This window comes from Ceratotherium simum, chromosome 2 (genome assembly GCF_057802395.1).
Source record: "Ceratotherium simum simum isolate JZ-2026a chromosome 2, ASM5780239v1, whole genome shotgun sequence".
Lineage (NCBI taxonomy): Eukaryota > Metazoa > Chordata > Mammalia > Perissodactyla > Rhinocerotidae > Ceratotherium > Ceratotherium simum.
Genome location: NC_141901.1, coordinates 56,107,535 through 56,133,964, shown reverse-complemented (window position 1 = coordinate 56,133,964; position 26,430 = coordinate 56,107,535). Strand labels below are relative to the sequence as shown.

Sequence of the window (26,430 nt, the reverse complement as noted above, 5' to 3'; positions counted from 1 at the left end):
TTATATGCTAACAAAATGACCCAATAGAGAAAAAATGACTGATGTGGGAGAGAGAGGGGAGAATTGTTGGAGTGATAGCCTTGAGCAATGGAGAGCTCGTGGGGTTTGGTGAACAAGTTGAGAAATTGGCTTTACTAGGTATTCCTGCTTGTTACTATAGTTCACCTCTAGCAATCAGCAGGAAGGCAGAACATACAGGCAGGTATGGTGTTTAAGTTCAAGCTATGCATTTTTGGAAAGAATGTCACAGAACTGACATTGTGCATCACATCAGGAGTTACATAATGTTAACATCTCACTTCCAGTGAGGCTAACTTTGATCACTTGGTTTGATCACTTGGAGTCTGTAGAAGTTGTCCTGTGATTGCCTCAAATTTTTTCAATGAAGTAGGAATCAAAATCTTCAGCTAAGAGTGAGGATTGGAGCACAGATGTGGGAGATTTGAAGAGAGAAACGGTGTAAAGTAGTCATCAACGAGAGTGGCAGAATGATTGGACTATGGTGTATTAGCATATCGTAAGGTTTCTTAGCAACAATAAAGTCCCACTTTAGGTCCAAGGTCATAATTAAAAGTAAGATCAATCAGTGAGGTTCTGTGCTTTTCTCCAGCACCCTCAGCAGCATGAATATAGGTGTGACAGAGTTGAATTTAGTCAGGGTTATGCTTTTGCCAAAAGAGCAGCTGAAGCAAGAAGGTGCAAGGGAGTCAATGTATCTGCAAGGGATTGATGGCAGTGATTGACCATGGAATCTAAGCTAAGTAGGAGGGAACGAAGGCATCCAATGGGTAAGGGATGGTGAAAAGGTAATTGGATCAATGGATCTTGGTGGAGTCAAAGAATCATTGAGATTAAAGTATTAAAGAGAATGACCTAGAAAGATAGAAGGTGGTAGTTGGAGAGTGGATTGCATGACTTTAAGGTTGTGGAGGAGTGGCAATTAGTAGAATGACACCATCCAAGCATGATCTTGGAAGTGACTGAGGCAAGAAGGAGGACAAACTCATTGAAGGAGAGGAATTCGAGGAACTGGGAGGGCAGGGTTCTAAAATAATCATCCACGTAATGATTTTTTGAAGGAATATCTATATGAGAGTGGCAAGAACTAATTAATATTGGAGCAGAGTTGGAGAGTGACAATGAGCCAGGAGCTAAAACTGCCAAAGCAATATGACACCAGGGGTCAGTTGATGACAACCATGAAGGGCAGTAGTAATTGATATAACCTGATGATATGAGATGCAAATTTGGGAGGTTGTAGAAAATAGAGAGCAAGAATCGTCTGAAAGAGGCATGAGGAGCAAGAATGGTCTGAAAGAGGTATGAGGAGCAAGAATGCTCTTTCCAGGCCCAGAGCTGCTGAATACTCTTTCCAAGCCCATCAGTCAAGAGGAAATGGTATTGCCGGGAAAGAACCAGGTTTCCATTAAAGCTGGAAGATGAGGGGACCAGTGAAAGAAGAGATTGAGGCTATACAGCATGTTACTGAGAATAGACTGTGAATTCCAGAGAGCACTACAGAAGAATTTCAGGAGTTGGATGGTGTGAGAGAGATAAAATAGGAAGCTGTTAACAATACCATTTAAGCTGACTGAGAGCCCTTTAATTTGGGATCTCACAGTGTTTTAAAAAATCAATGCTTCTATACCCAAAACTGACCCATTATAAGAGGTGGCTCTAAAGGGCAATTTTAGCAGGAGATAAGACTGTGGTCTCAAACCTTTGTCAAGAATCTCCCAAAAAAGTTCTTGGCCAGATAATGGGAGCCAAGCCAAGGGCACAGATCAGATCAAATATGTTGACTTCCCCTCTTAAACCTATTTCTTCAGTAACCTGTAGTCACTTTTAAGTTAAGGGGTGGGGAAAGATAGGTAGAGTACAACAGCCAAGAAATGAAAGGCCAGAATTTCCAGGATTAAAACTATATCCAAACAAGATCTTTGACTGCGGTTACTCACAAGTGGAATGAACTAGATGCAACTTGACTAAAAGCCTTGCTATGCCTACTATGCTTTCGGGAGATTTGTATTCCCAAAGAACTCTCTAGCTTAGCCTGAAAAGTCTGATCATTCAAACCCTAAAACAACTCCCTGTCCCCAAACTGCACCATCAAGAAACAAGCTACAAAAACTGTACAGCCCACTAGAAGCGTGTACTCTCCAGTGCCCCTTCAGATGTGGTCACGAAGGAAATGGACAATAGAAACCTCCAAGAACGCAGTGGATGGGATGCATAATGTTCCAGGCACTCTTCTAAGTGTTTTAAGTATATTAAAATTAACTGTTTTAATCCTCACATTTACCAACAAGGAAACTGAAGCATGAAGAAGGTAAGTAACCTACCCAATCTCATGTAAGAGCCAAGATCAGAACAAATGCAGTCTGGCTCTGGATATACGCATTAATCATCATGCTATACTTCCTCCCTAAGTGGACAAGAGAGCTCCTCTGAGAGAGCAGAACTAGGAGCTGGCAGGTGGACTAACTAAGCAACTCACACTCCTGCCAAGGAGGGAGTCTTTGCAATTCATAACCAACAGGATATGGTCATTGCAATGTTTCCCATTCTTTTATTTTTCCAAAGGGAGTTTTTATTGGAGGAGGTGAAAATAACATGACTTTTAGTTTATAGGTTATCAGGCCATGGGGTGGGGGGAGACAAGGACTGTGCATTACCCAAAAACCTTGGCCTTTGAACCGGATGTAGTAACTAAAGGAACTTTGGAGTCATTTTCCATAGGAAGATAATAGGTGGTTTCCAAAACTGAAAGAAGGGTTTTCACAGACATCTGAGTGGCCAAAAGGGCAGATGTGTGGCAAAGATTGCTATTTTCCCCCAACATCTGTCCTTCCTGTATATTTAATAGTATAAGAATCCTAACATTTACCTGGGTTTGTGGTCCACCAGAATAAAACTAATATTTCTCAAGTTTCATTGCAGAATGAGAACTAAAGAGAAGTGTGCAACTTCAAGACTGTACTCTCCTCTTCCCCTTTTCCCAAGCTCAATAGAGACAAGGCGCTTGGCTGCCCATTGATCTATGTTTTGGGGTAGATGATGGAGGTTAGACGTCCCAACCAATTTACAGCTAAGAGATAAGTTCCAGGAAGCTTATAAGTTAGATTAAAAAATATAAGTTAGAAACTGCCAGGCACATTATCCTTGAATAAAGCACATGCAGATAATGGGACTGAAAAAAATCACAAAGATTCATCAGAAATATTTATTATCCATATAAGAGCTAGTGGGAAAAACTACATTTCTATCTCTTTCCTAGACTCTTAAGAATAACCAATTAAATGTATAATCCCCAACATTTTAGGAGATGACGGTAGGTTTATACAAGTAGGAGAAGAAACCTAAGACAGTCCATTGTCCAGAATGAAATGTCAACCAATCTCTATTCCATTAGACCTTAATGCAAACATGGAACCCTTTGATCCAATGGCCCTATCAAAGCACCCTGGTGCAGGGGTCATATCTGCTGTCCATAGTCACATGCAACTGCAGACATTTTAGCCAATGCTTTGGAGTCAATAGATTTCTATTAAATACACATACACACACATACCTTTTAGCTTCTCTTAAATATTAGAACATTGAGTTTCTATGGTAGATTGTTGCAATAATATCCTCCAATTTGTTTATGCCTCCCTGTATCCACTTGGATAATTCTCTATCATTCTAACTTTGGGCTTCATGATTTGACTTGCTTTGGCCAGTGGACCAAAAGTAAATATGATTCAAGCATAGGTAGATTGCAGTGTGTAGTATGTGGGAATTCATATTTCTGGAGGAGACCTAGGAGAAATGTGCAAGTAACATGAAAAAAATATTGTGTTTTGCCTTCCCCTCAGCCACTTCTTATAGAGAGAATAGGTGGGGATGTTTTTTCAGAGACAACTAAGATTTACTAAGCAGGGAATATAATTGGAAGATTCAACTTCCCCCTGTTTCTCCCAACCCACCTTTAGGATTGTGGAAAACTTCTTTAGAAGATATTCTGGCTCTGACCAACAGCAAAGTAAGCAGTTGTTCATGGCAGAGAGGGAAACACATAATCTACCCTGAAAAACATCACTGTGACCTAGAGACAAACTCCTTCTCTCCAAAAATAGCAGTAAAGGAAAGAGACCTTGAAAAGGAGAAGCTGACAACTGGGTTGCACAGGTTATTTGAAGAAAAGAACTTCCGAGAACTCAGATGGATTCTTGTGTTTTCAGTTTATTCAGCAGAAAAGAAATTAACTCACTGTGGCTTTGGGGCCTGGTTTGCCCCATGAATAGTTTATGAATGGCTGGGCATAGGCAGCTTCTGTCAGGTGACCTAGAAGAAAAGACAAGGGCTTTCCCAGCTTCTGCCACCAACAGAGCTTAGGCTCCTTGATCCACAGCAGAGTTCTCTGGGTTTTCTTTGTTTATAGAGAGAGGATTTGTTGGAAGAGTCATTAAATTGGCAAAGGAATTGTTCCCACCAATGGGAACAAAAGAGTTGTCAAAGCAAGTGGAGTTTGTCCTGGCAGCTAGATGACAGGGCCAGAAGAGAGCATCCTGTTTTCAGTCTTCTGTCTGAAGACCAAAGGAACCCATCAGGGGGTCAGCGTTCACCTCAGAAGTCAAATTCTCTCCTCTTAAAGTCTTAGTCTGCCCAAAGGTGACTGTCATCTTTCCAGAGGGGATAGTCACCTTTTCAGTGGCTACAGTCTTCCTTCTAAGGGGTATGATCTTCTCTCCAGGGGTCTCAGTCTGAAGATGCATAGGAGTCATAGTCATCTCTGCAGGAGTTACAGACTGATGACCCACAGGGGTCAAAGCCATCCCTCCAGGGGTCACAGTCTGAAGATGCATAGGAGTCATAGTTGTCCCTCCAGGGGTCACAGACTGATGGCCCACAGGGGTCATGGTCTTCTCTTCTAGAGCTATAGTGCTCTTTCCAAAGGACGTAGTTTCCCTTGTAGAGGTCACAGTCTCACCTCTGGGGATTATAGTCATATTTTCAGACTTTCTATGAGTCTCAGTGGTCACAGTCTCTCCTCCTGGGAGCAAAATCCCCATAACAGTGGTCAATGCCTGGGTCTCAGTCAGCCTTTCAGAGCCAGTTCCCGAAGAATTCATAGCAGATGAGAGCCAAAATCTTGGTAAAGGAGTTGAGCTGAACTCTAGAGAAAATCACCAGAAAAGGATGAGATTCCTACCTCTTCCTTCCCATCCTATTAATTACTAGCAGGACTAGAACCATTCCAGGGCTGACGTACCTGCTCCTCAAATCCAGAATTGGGAGGATTTCATAATTCACCCACTTGAGGACAGAGATAAAAATCCCATCACATAGAAGCCCTGTTCCACCACCTCCTCAGGTTAACATGATTCCAGGCACTCATGGGCACTCAGTGGATTTGCTATATTTCCAGTGAATGACGCCAAGGAGGAGCCTGCCAGCTCTCTATGCTTAAGCCCTCACTTTTCCTCTCTGACTGCACCTTCAGCAAGACATTGCCCCCCCAAGGCCTAATTCCTTACTTGTTGAATCCTCAAGGAGAAACCTTCTGTAGGATGCACCAGAAACAAGGCTGAGGGCAAGGAGGCTGCTCTAGACAGCATCTTGTAAAGAACTGGATTGGGGTCCCATCTCTGCCCCTGACTAGTTATGTTACCTTTCTGAGCCCCAGTCTCCTTATCCATAAAATGAGGATTACAAACCATCTCCGAGGATGTTTCAGCTCTAGCATGCCAGGTTCCACCTCCTAACCACCAAGGCAGTCTCTACTATCAAAGAGATACCAAAAGAAACCTAATTTCCTTTTCTAGCCCTTGTCCCATGAAAGCAAGAGAAAGAAACAGAAATAAACTAACATATATTGAGTGCTAATTATGACCCAGAAGTTTTTGTTCCATATCTCATTTGGTTCTTATAATAATGAGTATAAGGATTATTCCCATTTTACAGATACGGAAAACAAAGCTCAGAGAGATCAAATGGAGTACACATCCAAACCAAGATTGGAAAACAGATTGCCTGACATCAAAGCTTACTTTCTTTCCTCAGTGTCATGTTGCCTCACCAAAGCCTTTAGATTTAACAGAAGGGATCCACCTAGTGCCTGGATATGCAACTTCCAACCCCAGCTTCCAGGTCATAGCTACTTACCAGCCTGTACCAGGAGATTATTCAACACATAGACAAGAGGGAAAGGGCCAGTGCCACAGAAAGTGCCCCTGACGTCATCCAGGTCCAATGTCCACACCATGGCACCCCCCAAATGCTCTCTCTTTATGAACAATGCCTGAAAAAGTAGTAGTCAGTCAACCTGCTGTACTGGCCATCCTCCAGACTAGGGACAATGGCAAAGAACAGAAGACGGACTCTCAGGAGGCAATATAGCAGGATGGTTAGGAATATAGCCTGTATTTGAATCTAGCCTCTACCACTTATTAGCTATGGGATCTTGAAAAAGTTACAAATGCCTTACGTGTCTTAGTTGTCTCACTTGTAAAAAAGGGATAATAACATTTCCAATATTTTTAGGATCAAAAGAATTCCTACATGCACACGCTACAATGTGGATGGAACTTGAAGGCTTGATGTCGACTGAAATAAACCAGTCACAAAAGGACAAATATTGTATGATTCTACTCACATGAGGTACTTACAGGAGTCAAATTCATAGAGATGGAAAGTAGAATGGGGATTACTAGGGGCTGGGGGGAAGGAGGAATGGGGAGTTGTTTAATGGGTATGGAGTTTCAGTTTGGGAAGATGAAAAAGTTCTGGAGATGGATGGTGGTGATAGTTACACTACAATGTGAATGTACTTAATGCTATTGAACTGTAACTTAAGAATGGATGAAACATTAAATTTTATGCTATGTATATTTTGCCACAATTTGAAAAATGATATTTTTTTTAAAAAAAGAATTCCAAATTTAAAATATTTGGATCAATACCTTGCACATAGTAAATGTTCATAAATGTTAAATACTGTCCCTCTGGTTTCCACAGTCTGGTAATCACCATTATCATCATACTAAACTATAGATATTGCTTTATTATTTAAAAATCACTTCCATATACCTTATCTCATAGTGTTTCTGTAAAGAAGAGATAGAGCAGATAATATTGTACCCTGTTCACAGATAAGAAAATAAAATGGCTTTTGTCCATGATTTTTAAAACCTCATATATAACTAAATGGCAGAGTTTAGACTCAAATCCAGGTCCTATTTTTACCGTGCCAGTGCTCTCTGTCAAGGCGGATGAAAAAAGACAGACTCCATCATATCCAACTAGCTGCATAACTTGGCCAAATTTGTTGGCTCTTTTCTGGAATATACCTGGGATATACTTTCCCCAAATGCAAAATAAGAGGAAAGAGGAACCCACTCATTGTTAAGTCTGAAACTGTGAAGATTCTGAGATTTTATCCTACTTACAAGCTAACAAGTTAGGCTGCCAGTCTTATGTGTACACACACACACACACACACACACACACACACCCCAGATCTCTGGATCAGAGAACAGACTATTATTACTCACAGCAAAAAGAACAGCCAGAACAGCAACTTGAGTTTGCCCTCTGTGCCCCAATAGCCCAGAGGGTGAGGTGATGAAGGCCAGATGTTCACCTGCATATGCAGCAGGGTCTGTACCACAGGAGAAGAACCCTGAAATTATGAGACTCGAGCCGATATAGTATAGCTGGCATATCTAGCCCTCCTCCTTCCAGAAAGATTGAGAGCTTTGCTCTGGGATATAAACACGTCCTCTCTGGGATGGGGCATTTTACAATCCTCAAATGTAAGCAAGGGCTCTGAGGGAGAGGGTAAAGGCAGTTCTCTATTTTTATCATAGCTGCTCTGTTTCCTTTGCTCAGAATGCCCGGACAGTGCGGGAACACTGAGGAATCCAGAGATAATTATCTCCTGACAGTTATCTCCAAGGTTTCTTTCAGCTCTGAGATTCTGTGATGAAATCCCTTAAACATCCTCACACTGGGTTCGTGTTCCCCTCTAGCTCTGCACGGCACAGTAACTGCCCTTCGCAGAAAGGCCACCCTCCGCTGCTGGTCCCAGACTTCCCCCAACACACAGGGTCAATCCCCTCTCCCGTGGCCTGTGGGTCATATACTGAATTCTGTCCAACTGGATAATTCCACTGAGTGATGGATCTTTTCTGTTTGTGTCTTCTATTCCCAAACCACAGAGGAAGATCCTGGAGGCTGAAAGCCGTGCTTTCTACCCTTTTCCCCGCAGCAGGCCTCACCGGGTGTTATGCACAGTGACCCTTCGTGAATGCTGCCCTATCTCCTGTGCTTTCTAGCCCAAACTTCCCCCAAAGAACAGCTGACACCTGCAGCTTCTACATCACCTACAGTAGGAGAGACTGTGACATCTCTCTTCTTATAAGCCCCGATATCCAGACACTTTCTAAGTCCTGACAATCTCTCATTCACTAACTGCCTCTCCTTCCAGCCCCCCTAGTCCAGCCCTCATTTCCTCACGCTTGCACCCTCCGTGCCCCTCAGAGCTTCCCAAATACCAAACTGATTACGGCAGGATCACATGGGGATATACTAAAAGCAGTTTCCGGATTCTTTCTAAGACCTACTGAATATTCAGGGGCGGAACCAAGAATTTCTACATTTATCAAGTCTCGTATGTGATTGCAAAGCAGAGGCAGTTTCAGGAACACTGGAGCATGTCATTTCTGTTTTAATTCACTATAAAAACCTGCCAGATTTAGCTTCACAGAACACTGCTGATATGGGGGGCAGGTGGTCACAGACAGTCTCACGGTTTCAAATTCACAGATCATATACCTGCTCAGAAACCTGATTTTGCCTTAAAATGCCCACAAGATGAAGGCCAAACACCTTCACCAGCATTCAAGTCCCTCCATAAACTGGCCTACACGTTACTGCCCTCTCTTACACTTTACAAAAATTCTCTGCTCCACCCAAACTCTTATTTGAACCTGCTTTGAAGGAGCTTTCTGTACCAACTGAGCAGCATTTCCCCATGTCATCATCTCCTCTTCCTGCTCACCTCCCTCAGGAAGCCCCCTCTCTGACTTCCCCATTCCTGCCACGTATCAGTAATATTCATGGTCTACCTCATATTCGTATTTATCTGTTATGAAGTTATCTGGCCCAAACAGAAAAGAGACTGTCGCCCAGAAAGCTGTGTGAACCAAGAGAAGTCGTTTCTCCCCTCAAAACCAAGATTCCTTCTTTCCAAAATAAGAGAGTTGGACTAGAAGGGATTAAGAAGCCCCAATTAGTTCAGAGATGTCTGAAACTCGTCTGATCTAATCATCCTCACCTTTTCACCATCCACCCGGTGCACACACACACACACCACACATATTGTACAAACAAAGGCTTCATGAAAGCCAGAGGGAAACCATATGCTGGAGCAAGAAAGGACCAAGGTCTCACCTTGTAACTGAAGCTGATGGCATTATCATAGCCAACCCACTCTTTCCCCTTGTAGGCATACGGGACATATTGATAATCAATCCAGCGTTTCTTTGCTTTCCGGACAAAGGAGCAAATCTGCCAGGAGGATGACCAGGTTATTTCTGTGAAGAGTCATGGAGAGAAACACCAGCAGACACACTGTTCCCTGCCTAGGGTTAAAGAATCCAAGAATTCTTCACCAGGGAGTGAGAAGAAGGTAGACCAAAGAGGAGTGGGGAAGCCACTCACAAAGGACCTCTTCTCTATTCTGGATAAATTCCTACTATTACACGTTCCTTCCTCTAATGTCCAGGATGGAAAGAGAGAGAACCAAGGAGTGGGTGACATCCGTAAGAAACCAAACTAGGGTTTGGTAAAATATGCCATTACTGAACTACTAACAGTAACATATCTGACCCTTGACCAAATCTGTATCTTTTTCAAAGAGTTTTCATAAACAAGTCTTTCCTCTGTTCATTAGAAATCAGCACAAACTGCCCCATCTAGGTAGTTATCAAACTAGTTTTTGAATCTCTAATAAATTTAAAAGTCTTAAATGCAGGGAGAACTAGGTGGTTAAAATCAATCAAGCATCTGAGTGTCTACAGGGTGCCCAGCATTGTACTAGAAACCACATGCTGCAAAGAAGTAGAAATGTTCAAGTTGGACTGAAGAAGTTAATGTCTCAGACATTTTTTTTTTTTTTTTTTTTTTGTTCTTTAAAGGTTCTGTCTATCAAAATCTCTTTGACCCATAACATCCTTCAAGAACGTTAGTTCAGCTATGCCGTCACTCATAACCATGCTTCGTTGGGTTAGCAGGAAAACATCTTCAGCCAGCCTGCACAGAGCAGAGATTGGAGGGACACCGGCACCTCCACTACTTCCTAAGGCAAGGACATAGCTCTCTCTCTGGCACCCTTACATACCTTGTGCCTTTGTACCTGCTGTCCTCTACCTGGGAGGTCCTTCCCATCTCGTCATTCCTGCCCATCAGGGTTCTTCCTGTGCTTCAAAGCTCTGCTCAAAATCTACCTGCTCCATAAGACCTTTCCAGATCCTACAGCCACGCACTCGGTGCCTCTTACTGTCTTCTCTTGGGTTTTACATTCTCTTGGGTACATGTTTCTATTCTCCACTCAATAGCAGCTTTGCTGAGATGGGGATTAAGGGAGTGGAACCGGAGTAGAGGAGAAAGAATCTATAGTACAGGATGTCTTGGAATTGCTTCAAAATAATGTAGTGGTGGAGAGGGAGGAAGTCAGGGAGCAGAGATGAAACAAAATTGGCCACGAGTGGTTAATGATTGAAACTAAGTGAGGGGTATGTGGTAGTGGGGGAGGGGGAGAGGAGGTTATACTATTCCGTTACTTTTGTGAATGTTTGAAATTATATCTATTGCAAATATTAGTTATTTTTATTTAGGCCATATGGTAAGTCAGGATTGATTTATATAACATTTAAGATTATTTTAAGGGGTGAAATATCTCTCTCCCTCCACTCAGACTCCACCTAGCCCCTCATCTCTTACAAAGGACTCAAATAACTTCCCCTGAAGAAAAAGAAAATAACCCAGGTAGTGGATTTGCTTTGCCGCAGGAAACCACCTCTTTGTCCTGTCTCTCACTCTCACCCTTGCCTTTGCCCCTTGTCCTTGCTCTTGCCAGGCTACGGGTGGGAGAGCCCTAACTAATAGACAGAGGCCCCTATTCCTGTCACCTCATAATAAGCCAAGAAGCCAGCTTGCTTGGTGTACTTCCCTGGAGATGCAGGTCCCACAGCTTTGGCCTGCAACCCAGTCTTAGAGGCTTTGAGGAGGCGAAAGGTACGTCCATAGGTGGGGAGCCCCATGAGGAGCTTCTCTGGGGGTGCCCCAAGCTTTCGCCAGTAATTCATGGCATATGCCTGCAGGTAGGAAGAACACAAACCCCTCCTTGTTACCAAGAGCCAATGGCGTGGGGTCAGGGCAGATGTCCGGGCTGCCTGAGATCTTTCCTTTTCTTACCGAAGATTTGGGGTCTCCAGGCAGAGAGAACAGGGGGCTGTTATGTCCTGTGAACTTTTCCCAGCTTCCATGTAAGTCGTAAGACAAGACATTGATGAAGTCCAGAAGTCTGTAAGGGAGAGGAGGAGGAGGTATGAGGATCAGGCTAGCCAGATTTTCAAGTGAGATCATCACAGCACTAACTAGCCACTAGCTGAGCATTGGTCACCAAAGCTTCCCTGCCACTTTTGCCTGTGGGGCCTGCCCAGGCTGTGCCATGCACTTGAGATGCCACTGGAACAAACTGTTGGTAAGGGACAGCTGTGCATCAGGACCTATGCCATGCTGAGAGTGTCCATGGAGGTGGGCAGGAATCAGACAAGAAAGCAAATGCATGCAGGCCTGATCCAAGGGCTAACAGGTCTGCATAGATTGCCATGAGTACAGCAGCACTGTCCCACAGCAGTAAAAGAGCCCTGCCTTTCTACCATTCAAGGAAGCATTGAAACTCATCTCTCTGGAAAGCTTTCATAATGAGGAAGTATAACTGAGCACGTACCAGGTCACAGGTGTAAGGGTTTACATGGATTATCTAACTTAATTTTAATCTGGCCAATGCCCTAAGTACCATAACTGTCTCCATTTTAAAGCTGAAGAAATTGAAACGGGCTAACTAATTTGCCTAAAGCCCTCCCACTGGGTGAATGTAGGCCTCCCTCAATCCTGCCTGGCTGTAAGACAAACACTAACAAACTCTATGCCCACTGGGTCTCTCACCCTTCCTGCCACATTAAAACCACTCTCCTGAAGTGTAACCACACAGAGAAACACGCCATCCTTTCTTTTGTTCTGCATCTACCTCAGTTTTCTCATCTACAAATACTTGATTCCTGAGATTCGAGAAAATTAGCCCAGAGCTGGCATGTCCAGAAAGAGTTATGAGCTTTTCTTTGTCTGGCTTTATAACCTTTTTTTTTAGTGAGGAAGCTTAGCCCTGAGCTGATATCCATTGCCAATCCTCCTTTTCTTGCTGAGGAAGATTGGCCCTGGGCTAACATCTGTGCCCATCTTCTTCTACTTTATATGAGACACTGCCACAGCAAGGCTGCACAAGGAGTGCATTGGTCCATGCCCGGGATCTGAACCTGCAAACCCCAGGACGCAGAAGTGGAGCACACGAACTTAACCACTACACCACCAGGCCAGCCCCTGGCTTTGTAACTTTTGATGGAGACCTGTGCTCTGAAAACTGGGCCTGACCGGGCATTCTTATTTTTGTTTTTGAGGCAGTGGTTGGTAATTCATTTGCCTGTCTGATGCCAGCATCTGCTACACAGTGTGTGTCTACAGCTGTACTCTGGGACGGCAGAGGCCAGGCCCACGGGATTCTCTCCCACGAAACCAGCGAAGGACTATGCAGACTCTACTCAAGATGATGCTGTTTTGGCAGCTGGTACTACATCATCCCTCTGATCTCCTAAGAAAGCCTGGGATAAAATGGAGCTAATCCTTGCCCCCGCCCATGCTCCTCAGCCCACCCCCCCAAACTCACCAGACAGGCACACAGAAAGCTCAAGGACAGTGCTTGGGCAGCTCTGGGGTTCTGAGCTTGACATGCCTCCTTCCCTCCAACACCCTGCCCCAACAAGGCAGCACCCGCTCACCTTCCTAGACGGCGCACATCATAAGCTGTATGGACGATGTATGGGTCCCCAGAGACAGCAGCAGACAGCAGCAGCCTTGGCCGCATGGTGAGCAGCGCCTCCTTTTGGAAGGCAACCAGGAGCTCCTAAGAAAGGCAGACGCAGAGAACCAGACAAAACAGGGTCGAGAGAAAGAAAGTACCATCTAGGAAACCTTTATTTACGGAGCCCCTGGAGCCAGGCTCTGGGGACATAAAGGTGAGTCAGACACAGGCCCTGCTCACAGGCTCGTGAGAAAGGCAGACGTGAGCCAGTGTAGTAAGTGATTTAATAGAGGGGCGGCAGGCAGGCGCGGGAGCACAAGAGTTCACACTGCCTGCCTGAGGGAGTCCAGGAAGCTGCACAGAGAAGGCATCGCTCAGGCTGGAGGGCTGCACAAGACCTGGATGAGAGAGAAAAAGAGAGAAAAAGAGAAAAGAGAAAAAGAAAAGGAGCCAGCAAAGGACACTTGCTCAGCAGCTCTTTTGCCCAACATCTCCGGGTGCTGGCAGTAAAAGAACATTCTGTTACCCCTCTCCTGCCCTTGCCCCCGGCCTTACGCTCCTCCTCTGCCACAAGCCCAGATGTGATCAAAGCAGAATCATTTCTGGGGTCTGAAGCTGCCAGACTGGCCTTACTTCAATTAAGAAGAGAAAAGTCCACCGGTCACGCGTGGGGCTGCCTCTTAGTCCAGGGTACAAGAAGAAGAGGTCCAGACCATCGAAGGCATGTGTCCTCAGGAGGGATATAACTGAATGGATAAACATTTCCCGGTTGGCAAACGTGGACAGCATAGTGGTGAACCTGCAGGGAGACCAGGAGTGACGCTGGGAAGGGTGTCTGCAGAACACTACCTCCTGCAAGGCCTCTTGGTGGGGATGTGGCTGAAGGAAAGGAAGGTTTCAAAGACCTGCCTTCCTTTCTCAAACCTTCTTAAAAGCCCCTCCCACACCAGAGGCTAAATCTAAATACCCAGGAATGGGGAATTCAGGCAGCAGATCGTTGCAAACCATGATCTGCCCCTGGGCAGAGGGCACAGGGAGCAGCAGGCACAAACAAGCACATGGCCTGGGGTGGGGAGAGTCTGCTCAGGCCAGCTCTGCCACCACAAACATGGTATGCCCACTGGGCAGGCGCTTTGCCTCTCCACTGTTTCCTCATGGGTAACTGCTCAGTCCCTCAATCTGTCCTAGCAGGGACATTCTTCCCCTGACTGGATTAGGGGAGGGAACACGACAAGGGCCAGCATTTCCACAAAGATCTTCCAGCTAATGTGGGCCCGGGCTGCGTAACTCGGCACAAGAGGCTCTTGCTCTGACAGGGGGTTCCACTCTCTTTGCACTTTTGTTCATTGGCTATTTGATTTTTTTCTCTTTTTTCTATTGTTTTCTCTTCCACTGTGAAGACACTATTGGAAAACTTCGAACTTACTGGAGTTGAACTTTAAGTAATTCTGGGCTGGTCCTATGTGCAATGATTAGAAAATTAGCCAGATTCAGAGTTAAGCAAGACTGGGTTCTGTTATCTGGCTGCCACATCCTACCTGGGTGATCTCTGAGGGACACCTGGGTGCATAGGGCAAGTTCCCACACACTTCTCACTCTGGCTTTCTTTTTCTACAAATTTGGAATACAAACAGCCCCTCTATATGCCTCCTCCAACTAATCATGAAACAGTGTGCGTAGATCCCCTAGCCCAGCACCTGGCACAAAGCAAATGTGCAAAAAGTGTTTGCAGAAAGAGAGGCAAGGCCTGGGGTCGAGCAGAGCCAGTTCTCACCCAACACCCCAAATCCTGCCTCCATTGTACTTGGGGGTCCTGTACAAGGCGCATCCTCACACAATCCCACCACCAGCTCTCCTTTTCCTGCAGCTCATTCCTCTAAGGTGAAGAAGCAGGCGTGGCCTCTGCCCCTGACTCAGCCATGAAATAGGGGAAATGCTTCTTCAGAGGACACGAAGGCAGCCTGTCACCCCCACACTGCCTCGTGGAGGGTAATGGCTAATAAGAGCAGCTCCCACGCACTGAACATTCACGATGTGCCAAGGCACTCAGCTTAGCATTTTATTTATGTTACTTCCTTTCCTTCCACACAGCCCTTTCAGGTTGGTATCACTGGCTCCATTTATAAAGCGAGGAAAGCCAGGCCCTGTAAGGTTTGGGGTTTATTCTTCCTGTCCTAACAAGACTCCTCCGCTCTCTGGGACGAAATGCCTGCCTCTTATGAAGGGTTGAGAGGACAATTGTGAGCACCTCATTTTGTCCCTGGTTTCCCCTCAACCCCTTTTTCCCCACCTGCTGGAACTTCCCTGTCTCCTCTCACTCACCATGGAGAAGAGGTCAGTGCCCCTTGAATCCAGGGCCAGGTCAGGATTCAGGGAAGCGTCTGCACTATCTTTTCTGCCCATGGCCAAGCTGGCTCCCAGACTCTGTCCTCATCTTTAGCCTTCCTGCTCCACCCTCCCATCTGCCATCGCCCCCCAACCCTAGAGAGAAGGTGGTGACAGTAAAGTCTCACCTCAAGGTGCCGAAGTTCCACCCCCCGATGGACAGCAGCGTTTTCAGCTCCCCGTTCCTATAACGTGGGAGAGAGGGTCAGTAAACTGGGTCCTCCGTCCAGTGGGCAGCTGCAGTCATCATTCTTTTCACTTCATTCATTTGGGGAACAGTAGACGTAGGGGGATGGGAGGTAGGGAAAGCGAAAGGGGGAGGCAGGTGGAGGGAAGGAGCAAGAAGACCAAAGCAGAGCACAGGAAAGGGGAAGAAAGGAAGAGAGAAGAGAACATTCAGCCCTCGGTCTCAGGACCGAGAAACCCCAGGCTGTTCAAAGCCCCAAACTCCTCACATCCCCATGACATTCCCATGAAAAGGAAGACAAAAAAGTCATCTCAGTTGTTTATCTGTACCCATTTTCTTGGTCAACAAATATTTATTGAGCAATTACTATGTGCCTTTGATTGCTTCCGGTGCTCAAGATACAACAGTGAACAAGACAGGGAACTTGTCCTCTAGTGACGTGGGATTTGACCATGCCCATCTGTAACCACTGATGCAGTGACAGACCTCCCCTTGGACAGAAGAGAACCCAGGAGTTCCGGGGAAAGGAGTGTTTAAACAAGCACTTACTGAGCGCCAGCTCTATGACAGGCACTGATCTAGTCACTGGTATACAAAGACATCAGAGACACTGCCCCTTCCCTTGGGGGCTCACAGCTTGGGGGCTGGAGGTGACAAATGGTAATAAAAACACTGGCATTTGTGATGTGCAGGTCCTCTTTGAGGCACTTTAACGGCATTAATACGCAAAATCCTCACCGCTGGGCTTAAAGGGTGAGTGGGGGTGGCCAGGAAGAGAAGAGGGAGAAGGACATTTCAGGCAGAGGCAAGACGAGCTCAGGGTGCTTATCGACACTGGCTTCTCAAGTCAGGGATGCTCCAGAGCCCCGCATGAGAGGAGGCTAGGGCCAGAGGAATCAGAGGAAAGTTGATGAGTGACAGGAGAAGAGGCTTAATTCTCTTCCATCTGTAAAATCTGAAAATATGACCCCCACATCATCCAGTATGAACACACCTCTCCTTGATCTTGTTGAACTCTGGGTAGAGAATTTTCTCATCCTGGAGATCCTTAGCAACAATCTGATTGTTGTTCATTGAGGCAAAGGCAAGTATCAGGTGGGTACAGAGAAAGGGGTCCAGGTCACGGGGTAAGATCGAGGCAGGGCCGGGTCGACTCCGTGCCCAGCTGGTGAAATAACACACCAGTTTGTGGGCAGCACCTGGCGAGGGAGAGCACACATTAGTTGGCAGAGACCAAGGGAGGGGGTGGAGCTCGGCTTCCAGAGAGCAGTGTGAGCACAGCCGGAGAGGCCAGGGCACTGTAACACCCCACACACATATACTTCCCGAAGCTACACTGAGGGCCAGTCCCTCCCCGACCGCTGAGGTCCCACAGGGAAAAGAATGCCTTATGAAATCCTGGCCAGAATGGATCTCAAGTCTGGATCCTGGCACACAGAGAGTGACATAAACAGCAGGTGACTGAAAATCCTCTGCTGAACTGCACCAGCTCAAAGATTCCCGACACAGGGATGGGTGGGGCTGCAGGGGACACGACGCAGAGCACTTCTCAGCTGGAAAATCTCTCTGGCTCTGGAGAAGAGGACAGTTTCCTTACCGTTGTGGTGTGTCAGCACAAGAAGCAGCCCTGTGGAAAACAAAGGAAGAAATAACACACAGATTCACACGCACGCCCAGAGTGGCACGCCCCAGCACACCCTCCAGTTCCCAAGTGCACCCACTAACTCGGCACCATAGCCAGATGCAGACACACAAATGGATATACACACACACCATTCACTCATTCCCCCTGCTCTAAGTTGAGCTGGTGGAGCCAGATCTATCCAAATTCCTTTTCACTCTAATAAGCACCACTTGTATACACACGTGCTTTGCACAGGGACAACAATGACTAAGTCCCAGCAAAAGCTCTAGACCTGGCTGCAAATTTAAAAGTAGTGATATCCTGGCTCCTCCTCCAGAAATTCTGATTTAATTGGTCCGAGGTGGAAACCAGGCATAAAAACGTTTACTGTGCATCCAGGTTTGAGAAATCCTGTTCTGATCACTCCTCCCTGGGACCCTCTGGCCCTTCACTATGTCCTGTCCCACCTCTACCTAATCCCAGCTGCCTGAGTCCCAGGATGCTTCTTGGGAACAAGAGATGATGAGCTTAGGAAGCCTAGTGCCTCCTGGACTGAGTGACATTGTGGGGGCTGGGACCTGCCACACTCACCAACCCACAACCACAGGCTCCCCATCTCAGAGGTCTGAAAGCTACGAGGCTAGAGCTCAAGCCCCTTTATATGAGCCTCCCCAGGGATAGCCCTGGGACAGCCGGGCCACACACACACAAAAGCAGGGACAGTGATGAATGAGCTGCTGCCCCAGAGTCACAGTGACCCCTGCACCTGCTGTCCTCCCTCTGCAGCACAGCTACGGCTCTCAGAGCCGACAGAACAACAAAACTGTCTGACACTGGCGTGGACTGAGCGTCCGCCACGGCCAAGGCGAGGGCAGGGCAGTGCTTAGCCCCTCTTCCTGATTCTCAGCCCCACATGGACTGCGTGTGGGGAAGAAACACAGAATGGCAGCAGTAATTCTATCGTTATAAGATTACTGGTTCGGGAAGCAGGGTAATACAAAGTTTAAAAGCATCAGCTTTGGACTCAGGCAGGCCAACCTTTGAATCTCAGTGTCACCAGTTAGAAGTTTTACAATCTTAGGCAAGTTGCTTAGCTCTTTGAGCTTCAGTTTCTACACTTGTAAAATGGAGATAAGAGTTCATACGTACCTCACAGGGTTTTACAGGAATTAAAGAGATAATGTGTGAAAAGTTGTTAGTCCAGTGCTTTGCATATAATAAAGGCTCAGGGGATGGTAGATTTTATTAGGGATTCCAAAAGAGTTGCCTAGCAGAGGAAGGTTCTCAAACTCAAATGCTGACACTCACCAGGCAGGTAATGTAAATAGGTGAAATGGATGCAGTAAAATAGCTCACTTTCCACTTTGTTAGAATAATAACAGTTCAAGCCCAATGACGCACATCAACTAACATGAAGCCTCTAGGTCAGGAGACAGCAGAGACTGGTATGAACAGAGACAGCACTCTGAGTAGCCACTCCTGGTTGCCACGCAGTGAGATAGACTTAATGTTTGATTTCTCAACAGAAGACAAAAATCTGAATTTTTATATGAGGCAACAATGTTTGAATCAGTATATGAGCCAATGGTGAGACTGTGTCATGAAGCTAATGAATACAACTCTGGACACCCTAGAGCCAAATTTTTGAAAATACAGCAACAACGATGTGAAAGATAAACAAAATAGGTCTGTAGCCAGATGCTTTTATGATCCGTCAATTTTCCTTCTCTGCTACAGAAGATCTCAGACCATGAGTAAGTCCCATATTTCAGAGTCTGAATTTCAATCATGGAGGACTAGAAATCAGATGTTCTCAGTGTATCCAATATGCCCATCCTCTGAGAGACTGACACTGCTCACCTAGTCCACATGTCACCAAGGTACTAACCAGATGTCAATATAATAAATGACACAGGGAAATAACAGTGACTACTGGTTGAATTCACTTCACTTCCAGTTTAAAGAAACCAGGAAATTCTATTTTTTTAATCAGCAAGTTGCTTGGCTATCATGGAATAAAAATGATAAATGGTATAGAATGTTTAGGGCAAGGATATTTCACTGAAACTCTGGAAATGCCTGATGGAATATCCCACCCAACTGAGAGCATGCCTACATTTGTTCATCCATCTTTGCCTTCCTGTATGTATTCACCAAATATTCATTGAGCATGTGCTAGGCCCTGCTATGCACTCTAGATACAATGGTGATCAAGACACAGTTTCTGCTCTCAAGGAGCTTCTATTCTAGTGAACAGATTGATCATATCCCCAAGAGGTAGTGTATGTGCGTGTCTCTCTCTTGCCTCTCTTGGATGGATGCAGCGGGGAAAACGAGTTTTGTTGGCAAACAGACTTGAGATCCTATTCCTGCTCTGCACCACCACTGGAGTCCCACGTGCATAGTCAAGGCCACCCTCCATTCCTTGGGGTAATATTAACCTGAATCAAGAGATAATTTAGGCTCCTGAAAGCAGCACTGGATCAGGCTTGGCAACAACTTGCACCATTGGTTAGGTTACCCCTAGTGTGGTTTCTAACTCTAACGACCATGCACTCACTTGTTTCCAAATTCCTAGCCCATGTGCCCTAATTCTTGTTCCTGGGTCTCTGCTTTGATTTCTCTTCCTATTCTGTAAACTGTAGGCACTGCAGTTGGTTCCTAGGGCCTGGGTCCTATCTCAGTTTTGCCAGGCTCCCAGGCCTTACTGGCTGTCCTTTAAGACCTCCTTGAGGTGGAATGCCTGCCTCTCTCTACTCCTGAGCCTCCACTCACCCCAGCTCCTGCCCCCCAGATTTCACATCACTGAGATTTCCCACTAGGACTGGGTTCCCATCCACCCAGACTCCTCCCAGGGGCACTAGCTATTAATGCTGTACCCATCACAGAGCCAAATTTGCGTATCGGTCTGAACCTCCCTCATCTGCACCTGGGTCAGTCCTCTGAGCTCCTATTCTGCTGCAGTGGGCAAGGCAAGATCTCAGACCTAACTGTTCCATACTTCAAAAGTGATTGATGATGCTGAGAAGAATGCTAAGATATAACAATGGATGCCCAGGAATGACCTCTGCTTCATTCAGGGTTGACTGTGCCAAAGAGTTGGCCACTCTGACTCTCTGTGTAGAGTAGATGATTAATAGCAAAATGCTGAATGAGGGTCATGTTGAAAATCAGTGTGCCATGTCGCTCTGGTTGCTATCAATCATTCTCCTTGAGTTCTTGCTGCCAAAAAATACAACCATTGCTTTTTATTTTTACACACCCACCTGGATACTTAGAAAATACTCCTCCCTCGTGCTTAGCCTGTTCTCATGAAATGAGAGAAGACATTTACAAATGTCTTTTACTTGGCTTACCAAAGATATTCCTATAGCAGTGCAACCCCTTCCATATTTTACAACACTCAACTAGATGAAGGCAAAGTCACAGACGTGAAGTACTTTGGTTTTAACAAAGCATTTGACCAAATCTTTTGTAATATTCATGTGGATGATTGGAGAAGTATGACCTGAAAAAAATCAGTGGGTTGAACAATGTAAGAAACCAAAGAGTGTTGACTACAGATCAGTGTAAACTTGAAAGAGCCTTAACATCTTTAAAATAGAGGGGATAGACTAGAGCAGTGTTTCCCAATATTTGATACAAAAGATGGTTTTTGGTTGTGCATGAGGATTTTTTTTAATTTTAATATTTACGTGTTTATTTTAGTCTGTATTAGAAAATGTGTATTATCCAAAAAACCCATTATTTCATAGATATTAAGTTAAAAAATTGAGGCAATTCAAAAAATAATATTTTAATAAAGTAGTAAAGATAGTACTATTTTTTCAATCTCTTTAGAGGTCATTTTGAGAACATCACAATCCTGAACACATGTATCCTGTAACTCAGCCATTTCACTTTTGGAAATTTGCCATGCACATATATTTGCCTAAGTATACAAAGAAAGTATGACCATTGCAGTTTTATTTGTAACAGCAAAAAACAAAACAAAAATCGTAACTGACTAAATGAACATCATTCAGAGATAGTTAAATATATTATTGCACATCCATACAATGGCCCCTTTCTTTTCCTTTTAAGCCGGTTGTTCTCAATTAGGCAAAATTTTGTCCCGCATAGGACATGTGGCAATGTCTAGAGACATTTTTGGTTGTCACAATGGAGGAGGGGAAACTACTGGTACCTAGTAGGTAGAAGCCAGGGATGCTGTTAAACATCTTACAATACACAAGACAGCCCCAGAACAAAGAATAAGCCAGTATTCATCATTAACAGTACCAAGCATGAGAAACCCTGGTTTAAGCAGAGTTGCTTTTGTTGTTGCTGTTTCCATTCCATCACAAGGCTGACAACATGTTTCTAGTTATAACACCTTATAACCAGATTTAACTGTTTAATCTATCACAAAGTGAGCTCTTTTAGTGAGGATACATGATTGATTTATCTTTGCAACTGCAGAATCAACAATTAAATGGTCTTTCTTTGGAATAAATATGCTGAGGAAGAGCAGAGCCATAGGGGTGAGCACACCCAGGCTTCGAGACAGGCAACTGGCCTCATGTCCAGTCACAGAAGTGGGGACTGTAGCAGCTATATGTTATATTATTTGTTTTTATTTTCGCATTTTCCTCCTGCTACATTATATGAGGGCACTAATGAGGGTTAATTATTTAGGTGAAAGTATGAACAAATGGACATGGCCCAATGATGATAAATAGCTGATGGGATTTTGGATATCTCTTGTATTTAGGACATGAATTTTTACCTGTATTAAGGACAAGAGAGGACACTAAGGGGCACAAAGCGTGGACTGGAACAGATGTTTTCCAATTGTCCCTCTACCTCCCCATCCTTCTCCACCTTGCTCTCTGCCCCGGAAGTTAATCTGTTTGGACTACCTCCAACAGCTCAGCTGGGTTCAGCCTGACAGAAGAGTAGAGAGAGGGAGGACAGTGAGATCAGAGTATTTATTCCCCTGATCACTCCCTGTGAGGTCATAGCAAGGTGACTATTTCCCTCCGTCAAAGGTCAGTGCTCCTCTCAAGGAAGACTGTTCGTCATGACTATCTCTTCCTCTGGTTTCAGGTAACCTCTCCCCGTAACAGCTCCACAGTTGCTAGCCCTGGGTTCCTGCACCAGCGCTGTAGTTCCCCTACACCACTCTCAAACCTTTGTAATTAGTCCTTTTGTAAATAAAACTTCCTCAAATTATCTTAATTTGAGTCTATCATCTGTGTTCCTTAGAACTCTGACTGATAGATCATATAATGTTGGATTATGTTGCTTAATCTTCATGATCCTGTTTTCCTATCTATAATATTAAAATAGTAATAATCACCTTTCAGATTTTTCTGAGGATTAAAAGTAATGCTTTAGTAGAGTGTTTAAAGGGTAATATTAAATATTAAATATTAAAAATGTAATACATTATTAACTATTTTCATTTGTTAGGTGCAAGAGAAAACTCAACTAGAAGTGATGTAACCAAAATGAAAACTTATTAACTCACATTAAAAGAAATCCAGAAGAGGATTCTTCCAGCGTTGCTTAATTCAGGTGCTGAACACCATCATCCAAGACCCAAGTTCTTTCTATCTTTTTTCTCTACCCTAAAGAACATGGCCATCGGATACCTGAACAAAATCAAATTCCTATAGTAAAGATGAAGGAAGGAAGGAGAACAGTTATTAGGCAACCAACTGTACCTGCTCCACTATTATTTAAATATATGGTAATGAGGAGCTTCCTAACCTGGTAGCAGATCAGAGTGGATGGGGCCCAGAGAGACTCTAGGGGGGTTGGAGTGAGCAAAGCAGGGTCAGAACGAGAAAGAAAAAAACTCTTCACAGAAACCAATGAAGAAGGGGCTGCTATTCCAGATGACAGTGAGGACCTCGCAGAAATAATCCCATAACTTTCACAACGGCTACTACTTCACTCCCAACCTCATAGGCCCTGCAGGATGTTCCCCATTAACCAAGACAGTAACTGTCAGGGTGCTAGGGTTGCAAACAATAGAAACCAACTCTGGCTAACTTAACCAAAACAGGAATTCAGTGGAAAGACTGCCAGGCAACTCAGAAGCAATGGGAATGTTATAGAATCAGTCTTAAAGCACAGGCAGGATCCAAGAAAGACTATTTATAAAAGGCACTGCCAGAGGCCTGCCATGAGATGTATGGCTAAGAAGTTCCACTGCTGGGACTGGGGCTGCTGCCACTGGGCTACTATCACTTATCATAGCCAGCTACTCATTCTTTGAATCTTTGCACCACTGCCTCCAGATTTATGTCCCAGATGGGAGGGTCCCAATGGCCAAGCCCAGTTCAGCTGCCTATACCCTAGTGGCCTAGGGACAAAGAAAGAAAACCAGACCCCTTTAAGCTTCCATAGTCTCCCCTCCCAACCACAGCAATGCAACCTATTTCAAAAGCCCATCTAACACATTACCTCCCTGTTTGAGATCCTTACGGTGGCTCACAGCACCCACCACCCATCTGCCATTGCCTCATCTTGTTTTACTCCTTCACCCCCTTTACCTCTAGTTGAAGTGACCTCCTTTTCTAGGATGCTCGAAGCTCCTTCCACAGCAGGACTTTCACACTGTCACTTCTATCTGGAATTCTTCCCCAGCACCAACTGTCAACTAACCCATATTCAACCTTTAGGACTCAATCTAAACGTTACTTCATCGGGGAAGATTTGCCACTTCTTCATGACTGGTCATTATCCCTCTGTTTTCTAGCAATCTTTATATCTTTTGGTTAGCACTTAAACACCAATTCCATCCTGTCTCTCTCTCTAGACTAAACTGATGAAGGCAGAAATAACCATGTTTGTCTTGCTCACTCCCCAACACCACAATGCCTGAAAGCTTCTGATCCGCCACATCTGCTCAGTGGTGAATGACTGATGATTTCTCTGCCTGGTTGCTGACCCATCTAGAGTTCTCAACAGGTCATGGAAGCCAGTGCGTCTCAAACTTTAACATGCACAAGTCACCAGGGAAGCTTGTGAAAATATAAATTCTGATTTAGTAGGTATGAACGTTCTGCATTACTAACAAGTTCCAGATGATGCCAATGCTTCTGGTCTACAGACTACACTTCGAGGAATAAGTCAACACCTTATAAAATCAAATGATAAATCAGACACATAGGACAAATATTGTATGATTCCATTCATATCAGGTACCTAGAATAGTCAAATTCATAGAGATAGAAAGTAGAATGGTGGTTGTGAGGGTCCGGGGGGGAAGAGAGGAGTTATTGTTTAATGGGTACAAAGTTTCAGTTTGGGATGATGGATAGTGGTGATGGTTGCACAACAATGTGAATGTATTTAATGCCACTGAATTTGACACTTAAAAATGGTTAAAATGGGTGGCCGGCCCCATGGCTTAGCCGTTAAGTGCGCGCGCTCCGCTACTGGCAGCTCTGGTTCTGATCCCAGGTGCACACCAACGCACTGCTTGTCTGGCCATGCTGAGGTGGCCTCCCACATACAGCAACTAGAAGGATGTGCAACTGTGACATACAACTATCTACTGGGGCCTTGGGGAGAAAAAGGGAAAAAAAGGAGGAGAGTTGGCAATGGATGTTAGCTCAGGGCTGGTCTTCCTCAGCAAAAAGAGGAGGCTTGGCATGGATGTTAGCTCAGGGTTGATCTTCCTCACACACACACACACACACAAAAATGGTTAAAATGGTAAATTTTATATTATATGTTACCATAATTTAAAAAACCACACACTTAAAAAATATGAGTTGGTCTTTCCATGAGGAGTCTGCCACCACGGGCCCAGGAACAGTATTGGGCACAGAGCCTCTGTCACCTGTCTCCAGGTGTCTAGGTTAAAGGTAGCATCAATGCTAACTCTGCCACCAAACTGAAGTTAGATAATGGTCATAAAGGGCCCCATACCTCAGCCAGTTTCTAACTCTGCTCAGAGGGTTTCTGTGAGAGCCAAGTTGCTTGTTAAAGAGACGGTAGAACTTGAAGCTAGTTGGACTTGTACATGTAAAGTGCTTTTTCTGATCCAAACAAGCTTCATGACTTTCAGCTTGAGATCCCAGATAAGGGTTACTACTAGAGTAGAAAGTTTCAGTTTGAAACTGAAGTTCCTAATGTTTATAATATGGTGCCTCCTGAAGTGAAATGCTTGATCAGAAACTGACACCAAACATCCTGGCGACAGGTGAAATACATCTACACTCACTGAAGAAACTTTCAACCGAGCTCTGGCTGGGCTCCCACCAGGAAGTTAAAGGATATTGTTTGGGGATTAAACTCTTTATTTACCATTCTTTTGAATTTTTATGACCTTTTACATATTGAAGCTACAGAATATCATTTACCAGACAAGGAGAGTTTCCAGAATAAGTTCAGGATTACATTAAACCTTATGCCAGATGATAAAAGGAGATTGTAGGATTACGGATTGTGTGTTGTGTCTATAACTTAAAACAAGAGTGAACCCCTCTTCTCCTAATCTTTGCACTTCCCTCAGTCTCTCTGGATTGTACTAGTCCTGTGACCATGTAATGAAGATTAAAATCTCCATAATTGCCCATTTTTGATGGAGAACTCAACAAGAAAATGTGTTGGGTGTCCAAAAGTGGTCTGCTTATTTACTTTTCCAAAACTGTGCTATAAAGGCTGCTGCTGTTCTTAAGAAATTTTAATTAACTCAAAATTGAGACTAGAGCTTGCTTACCCTTTTTCCAAACAAAATCAGTTTCCTGCACAAGTAATTCTAATGCGTGTCCAGTGTGACCCACAGATTGGCAGTAAGAAACACTACAAATGGTGATTGGATACGAATGCTCTCAGCTTCTTCCACGTAGGTGGGCCCTCCATAAACGCCCTAAAGCTTCCCCAGAACACATAAAAATATTTAGTGTGTCTTACTGAAAGAAACGCTTATTGAGTATATTTTGGAATAAATCTTTTTTTTTATTCTTTTAGTTTGTAGATACAAAGTTAAGTCAAGCAACTACCGAAATACAAAGTATATGAAAGGCACATTACTCATGCGGTCCAAATACAACAAGAATCTTTTTAAAAACCAAAGCCCTAAAAAAAATAATAAAATAAAAACCAGAG

General features: G+C 44.6%; 1 protein-coding gene and 1 pseudogene across 1 annotated transcript; one reads left to right on the top strand and one right to left on the bottom strand.

Annotated features, from left to right (window-relative positions):
* Positions 1-4,204: 4,204 nt before the first annotated feature.
* Positions 4,205-17,375, bottom strand: OVGP1 (oviductal glycoprotein 1). The gene is made up of 10 exons (XM_014780035.2): positions 17,296-17,375; positions 16,693-16,897; positions 15,640-15,696; positions 13,760-13,925; positions 13,104-13,228; positions 11,461-11,569; positions 11,175-11,360; positions 9,436-9,552; positions 6,148-6,283; positions 4,205-5,158 (listed from the first exon to the last, which is right to left on the bottom strand). The coding sequence occupies exons 2-10, from the start codon at positions 16,770-16,772 to the stop codon at positions 4,557-4,559; spliced, it is 1,578 nt and encodes a 525-aa protein (XP_014635521.2). The 5' UTR covers positions 16,773-16,897; positions 17,296-17,375; the 3' UTR covers positions 4,205-4,556.
* Positions 17,376-25,181: 7,806 nt separating this feature from the next.
* On the top strand, positions 25,182-25,740 carry LOC106800312 (NEDD8-conjugating enzyme UBE2F pseudogene; annotated as a pseudogene).
* Positions 25,741-26,430: the final 690 nt, after the last annotated feature.

Bases quoted from the DNA above. Each gene is read 5' to 3' on its own strand.
- OVGP1 (XM_014780035.2), bottom strand. From the start codon at position 16,772: ATGAACAACAATCAGATTGTTGCTAAGGATCTCCAGGATGAGAAAATT. The intron at 11,570-13,103 runs GTGAGCGGGTGC...TCTCCCTTACAG, and splicing joins GATGTGCGCCGTCTAGGAAG to ACTTCTGGACTTCATCAATG. The intron at 6,284-9,435 runs GTGAGACCTTGG...CTACTTTTTCAG, and splicing joins CCATCAGCTTCAGTTACAAG to GCATTGTTCATAAAGAGAGA.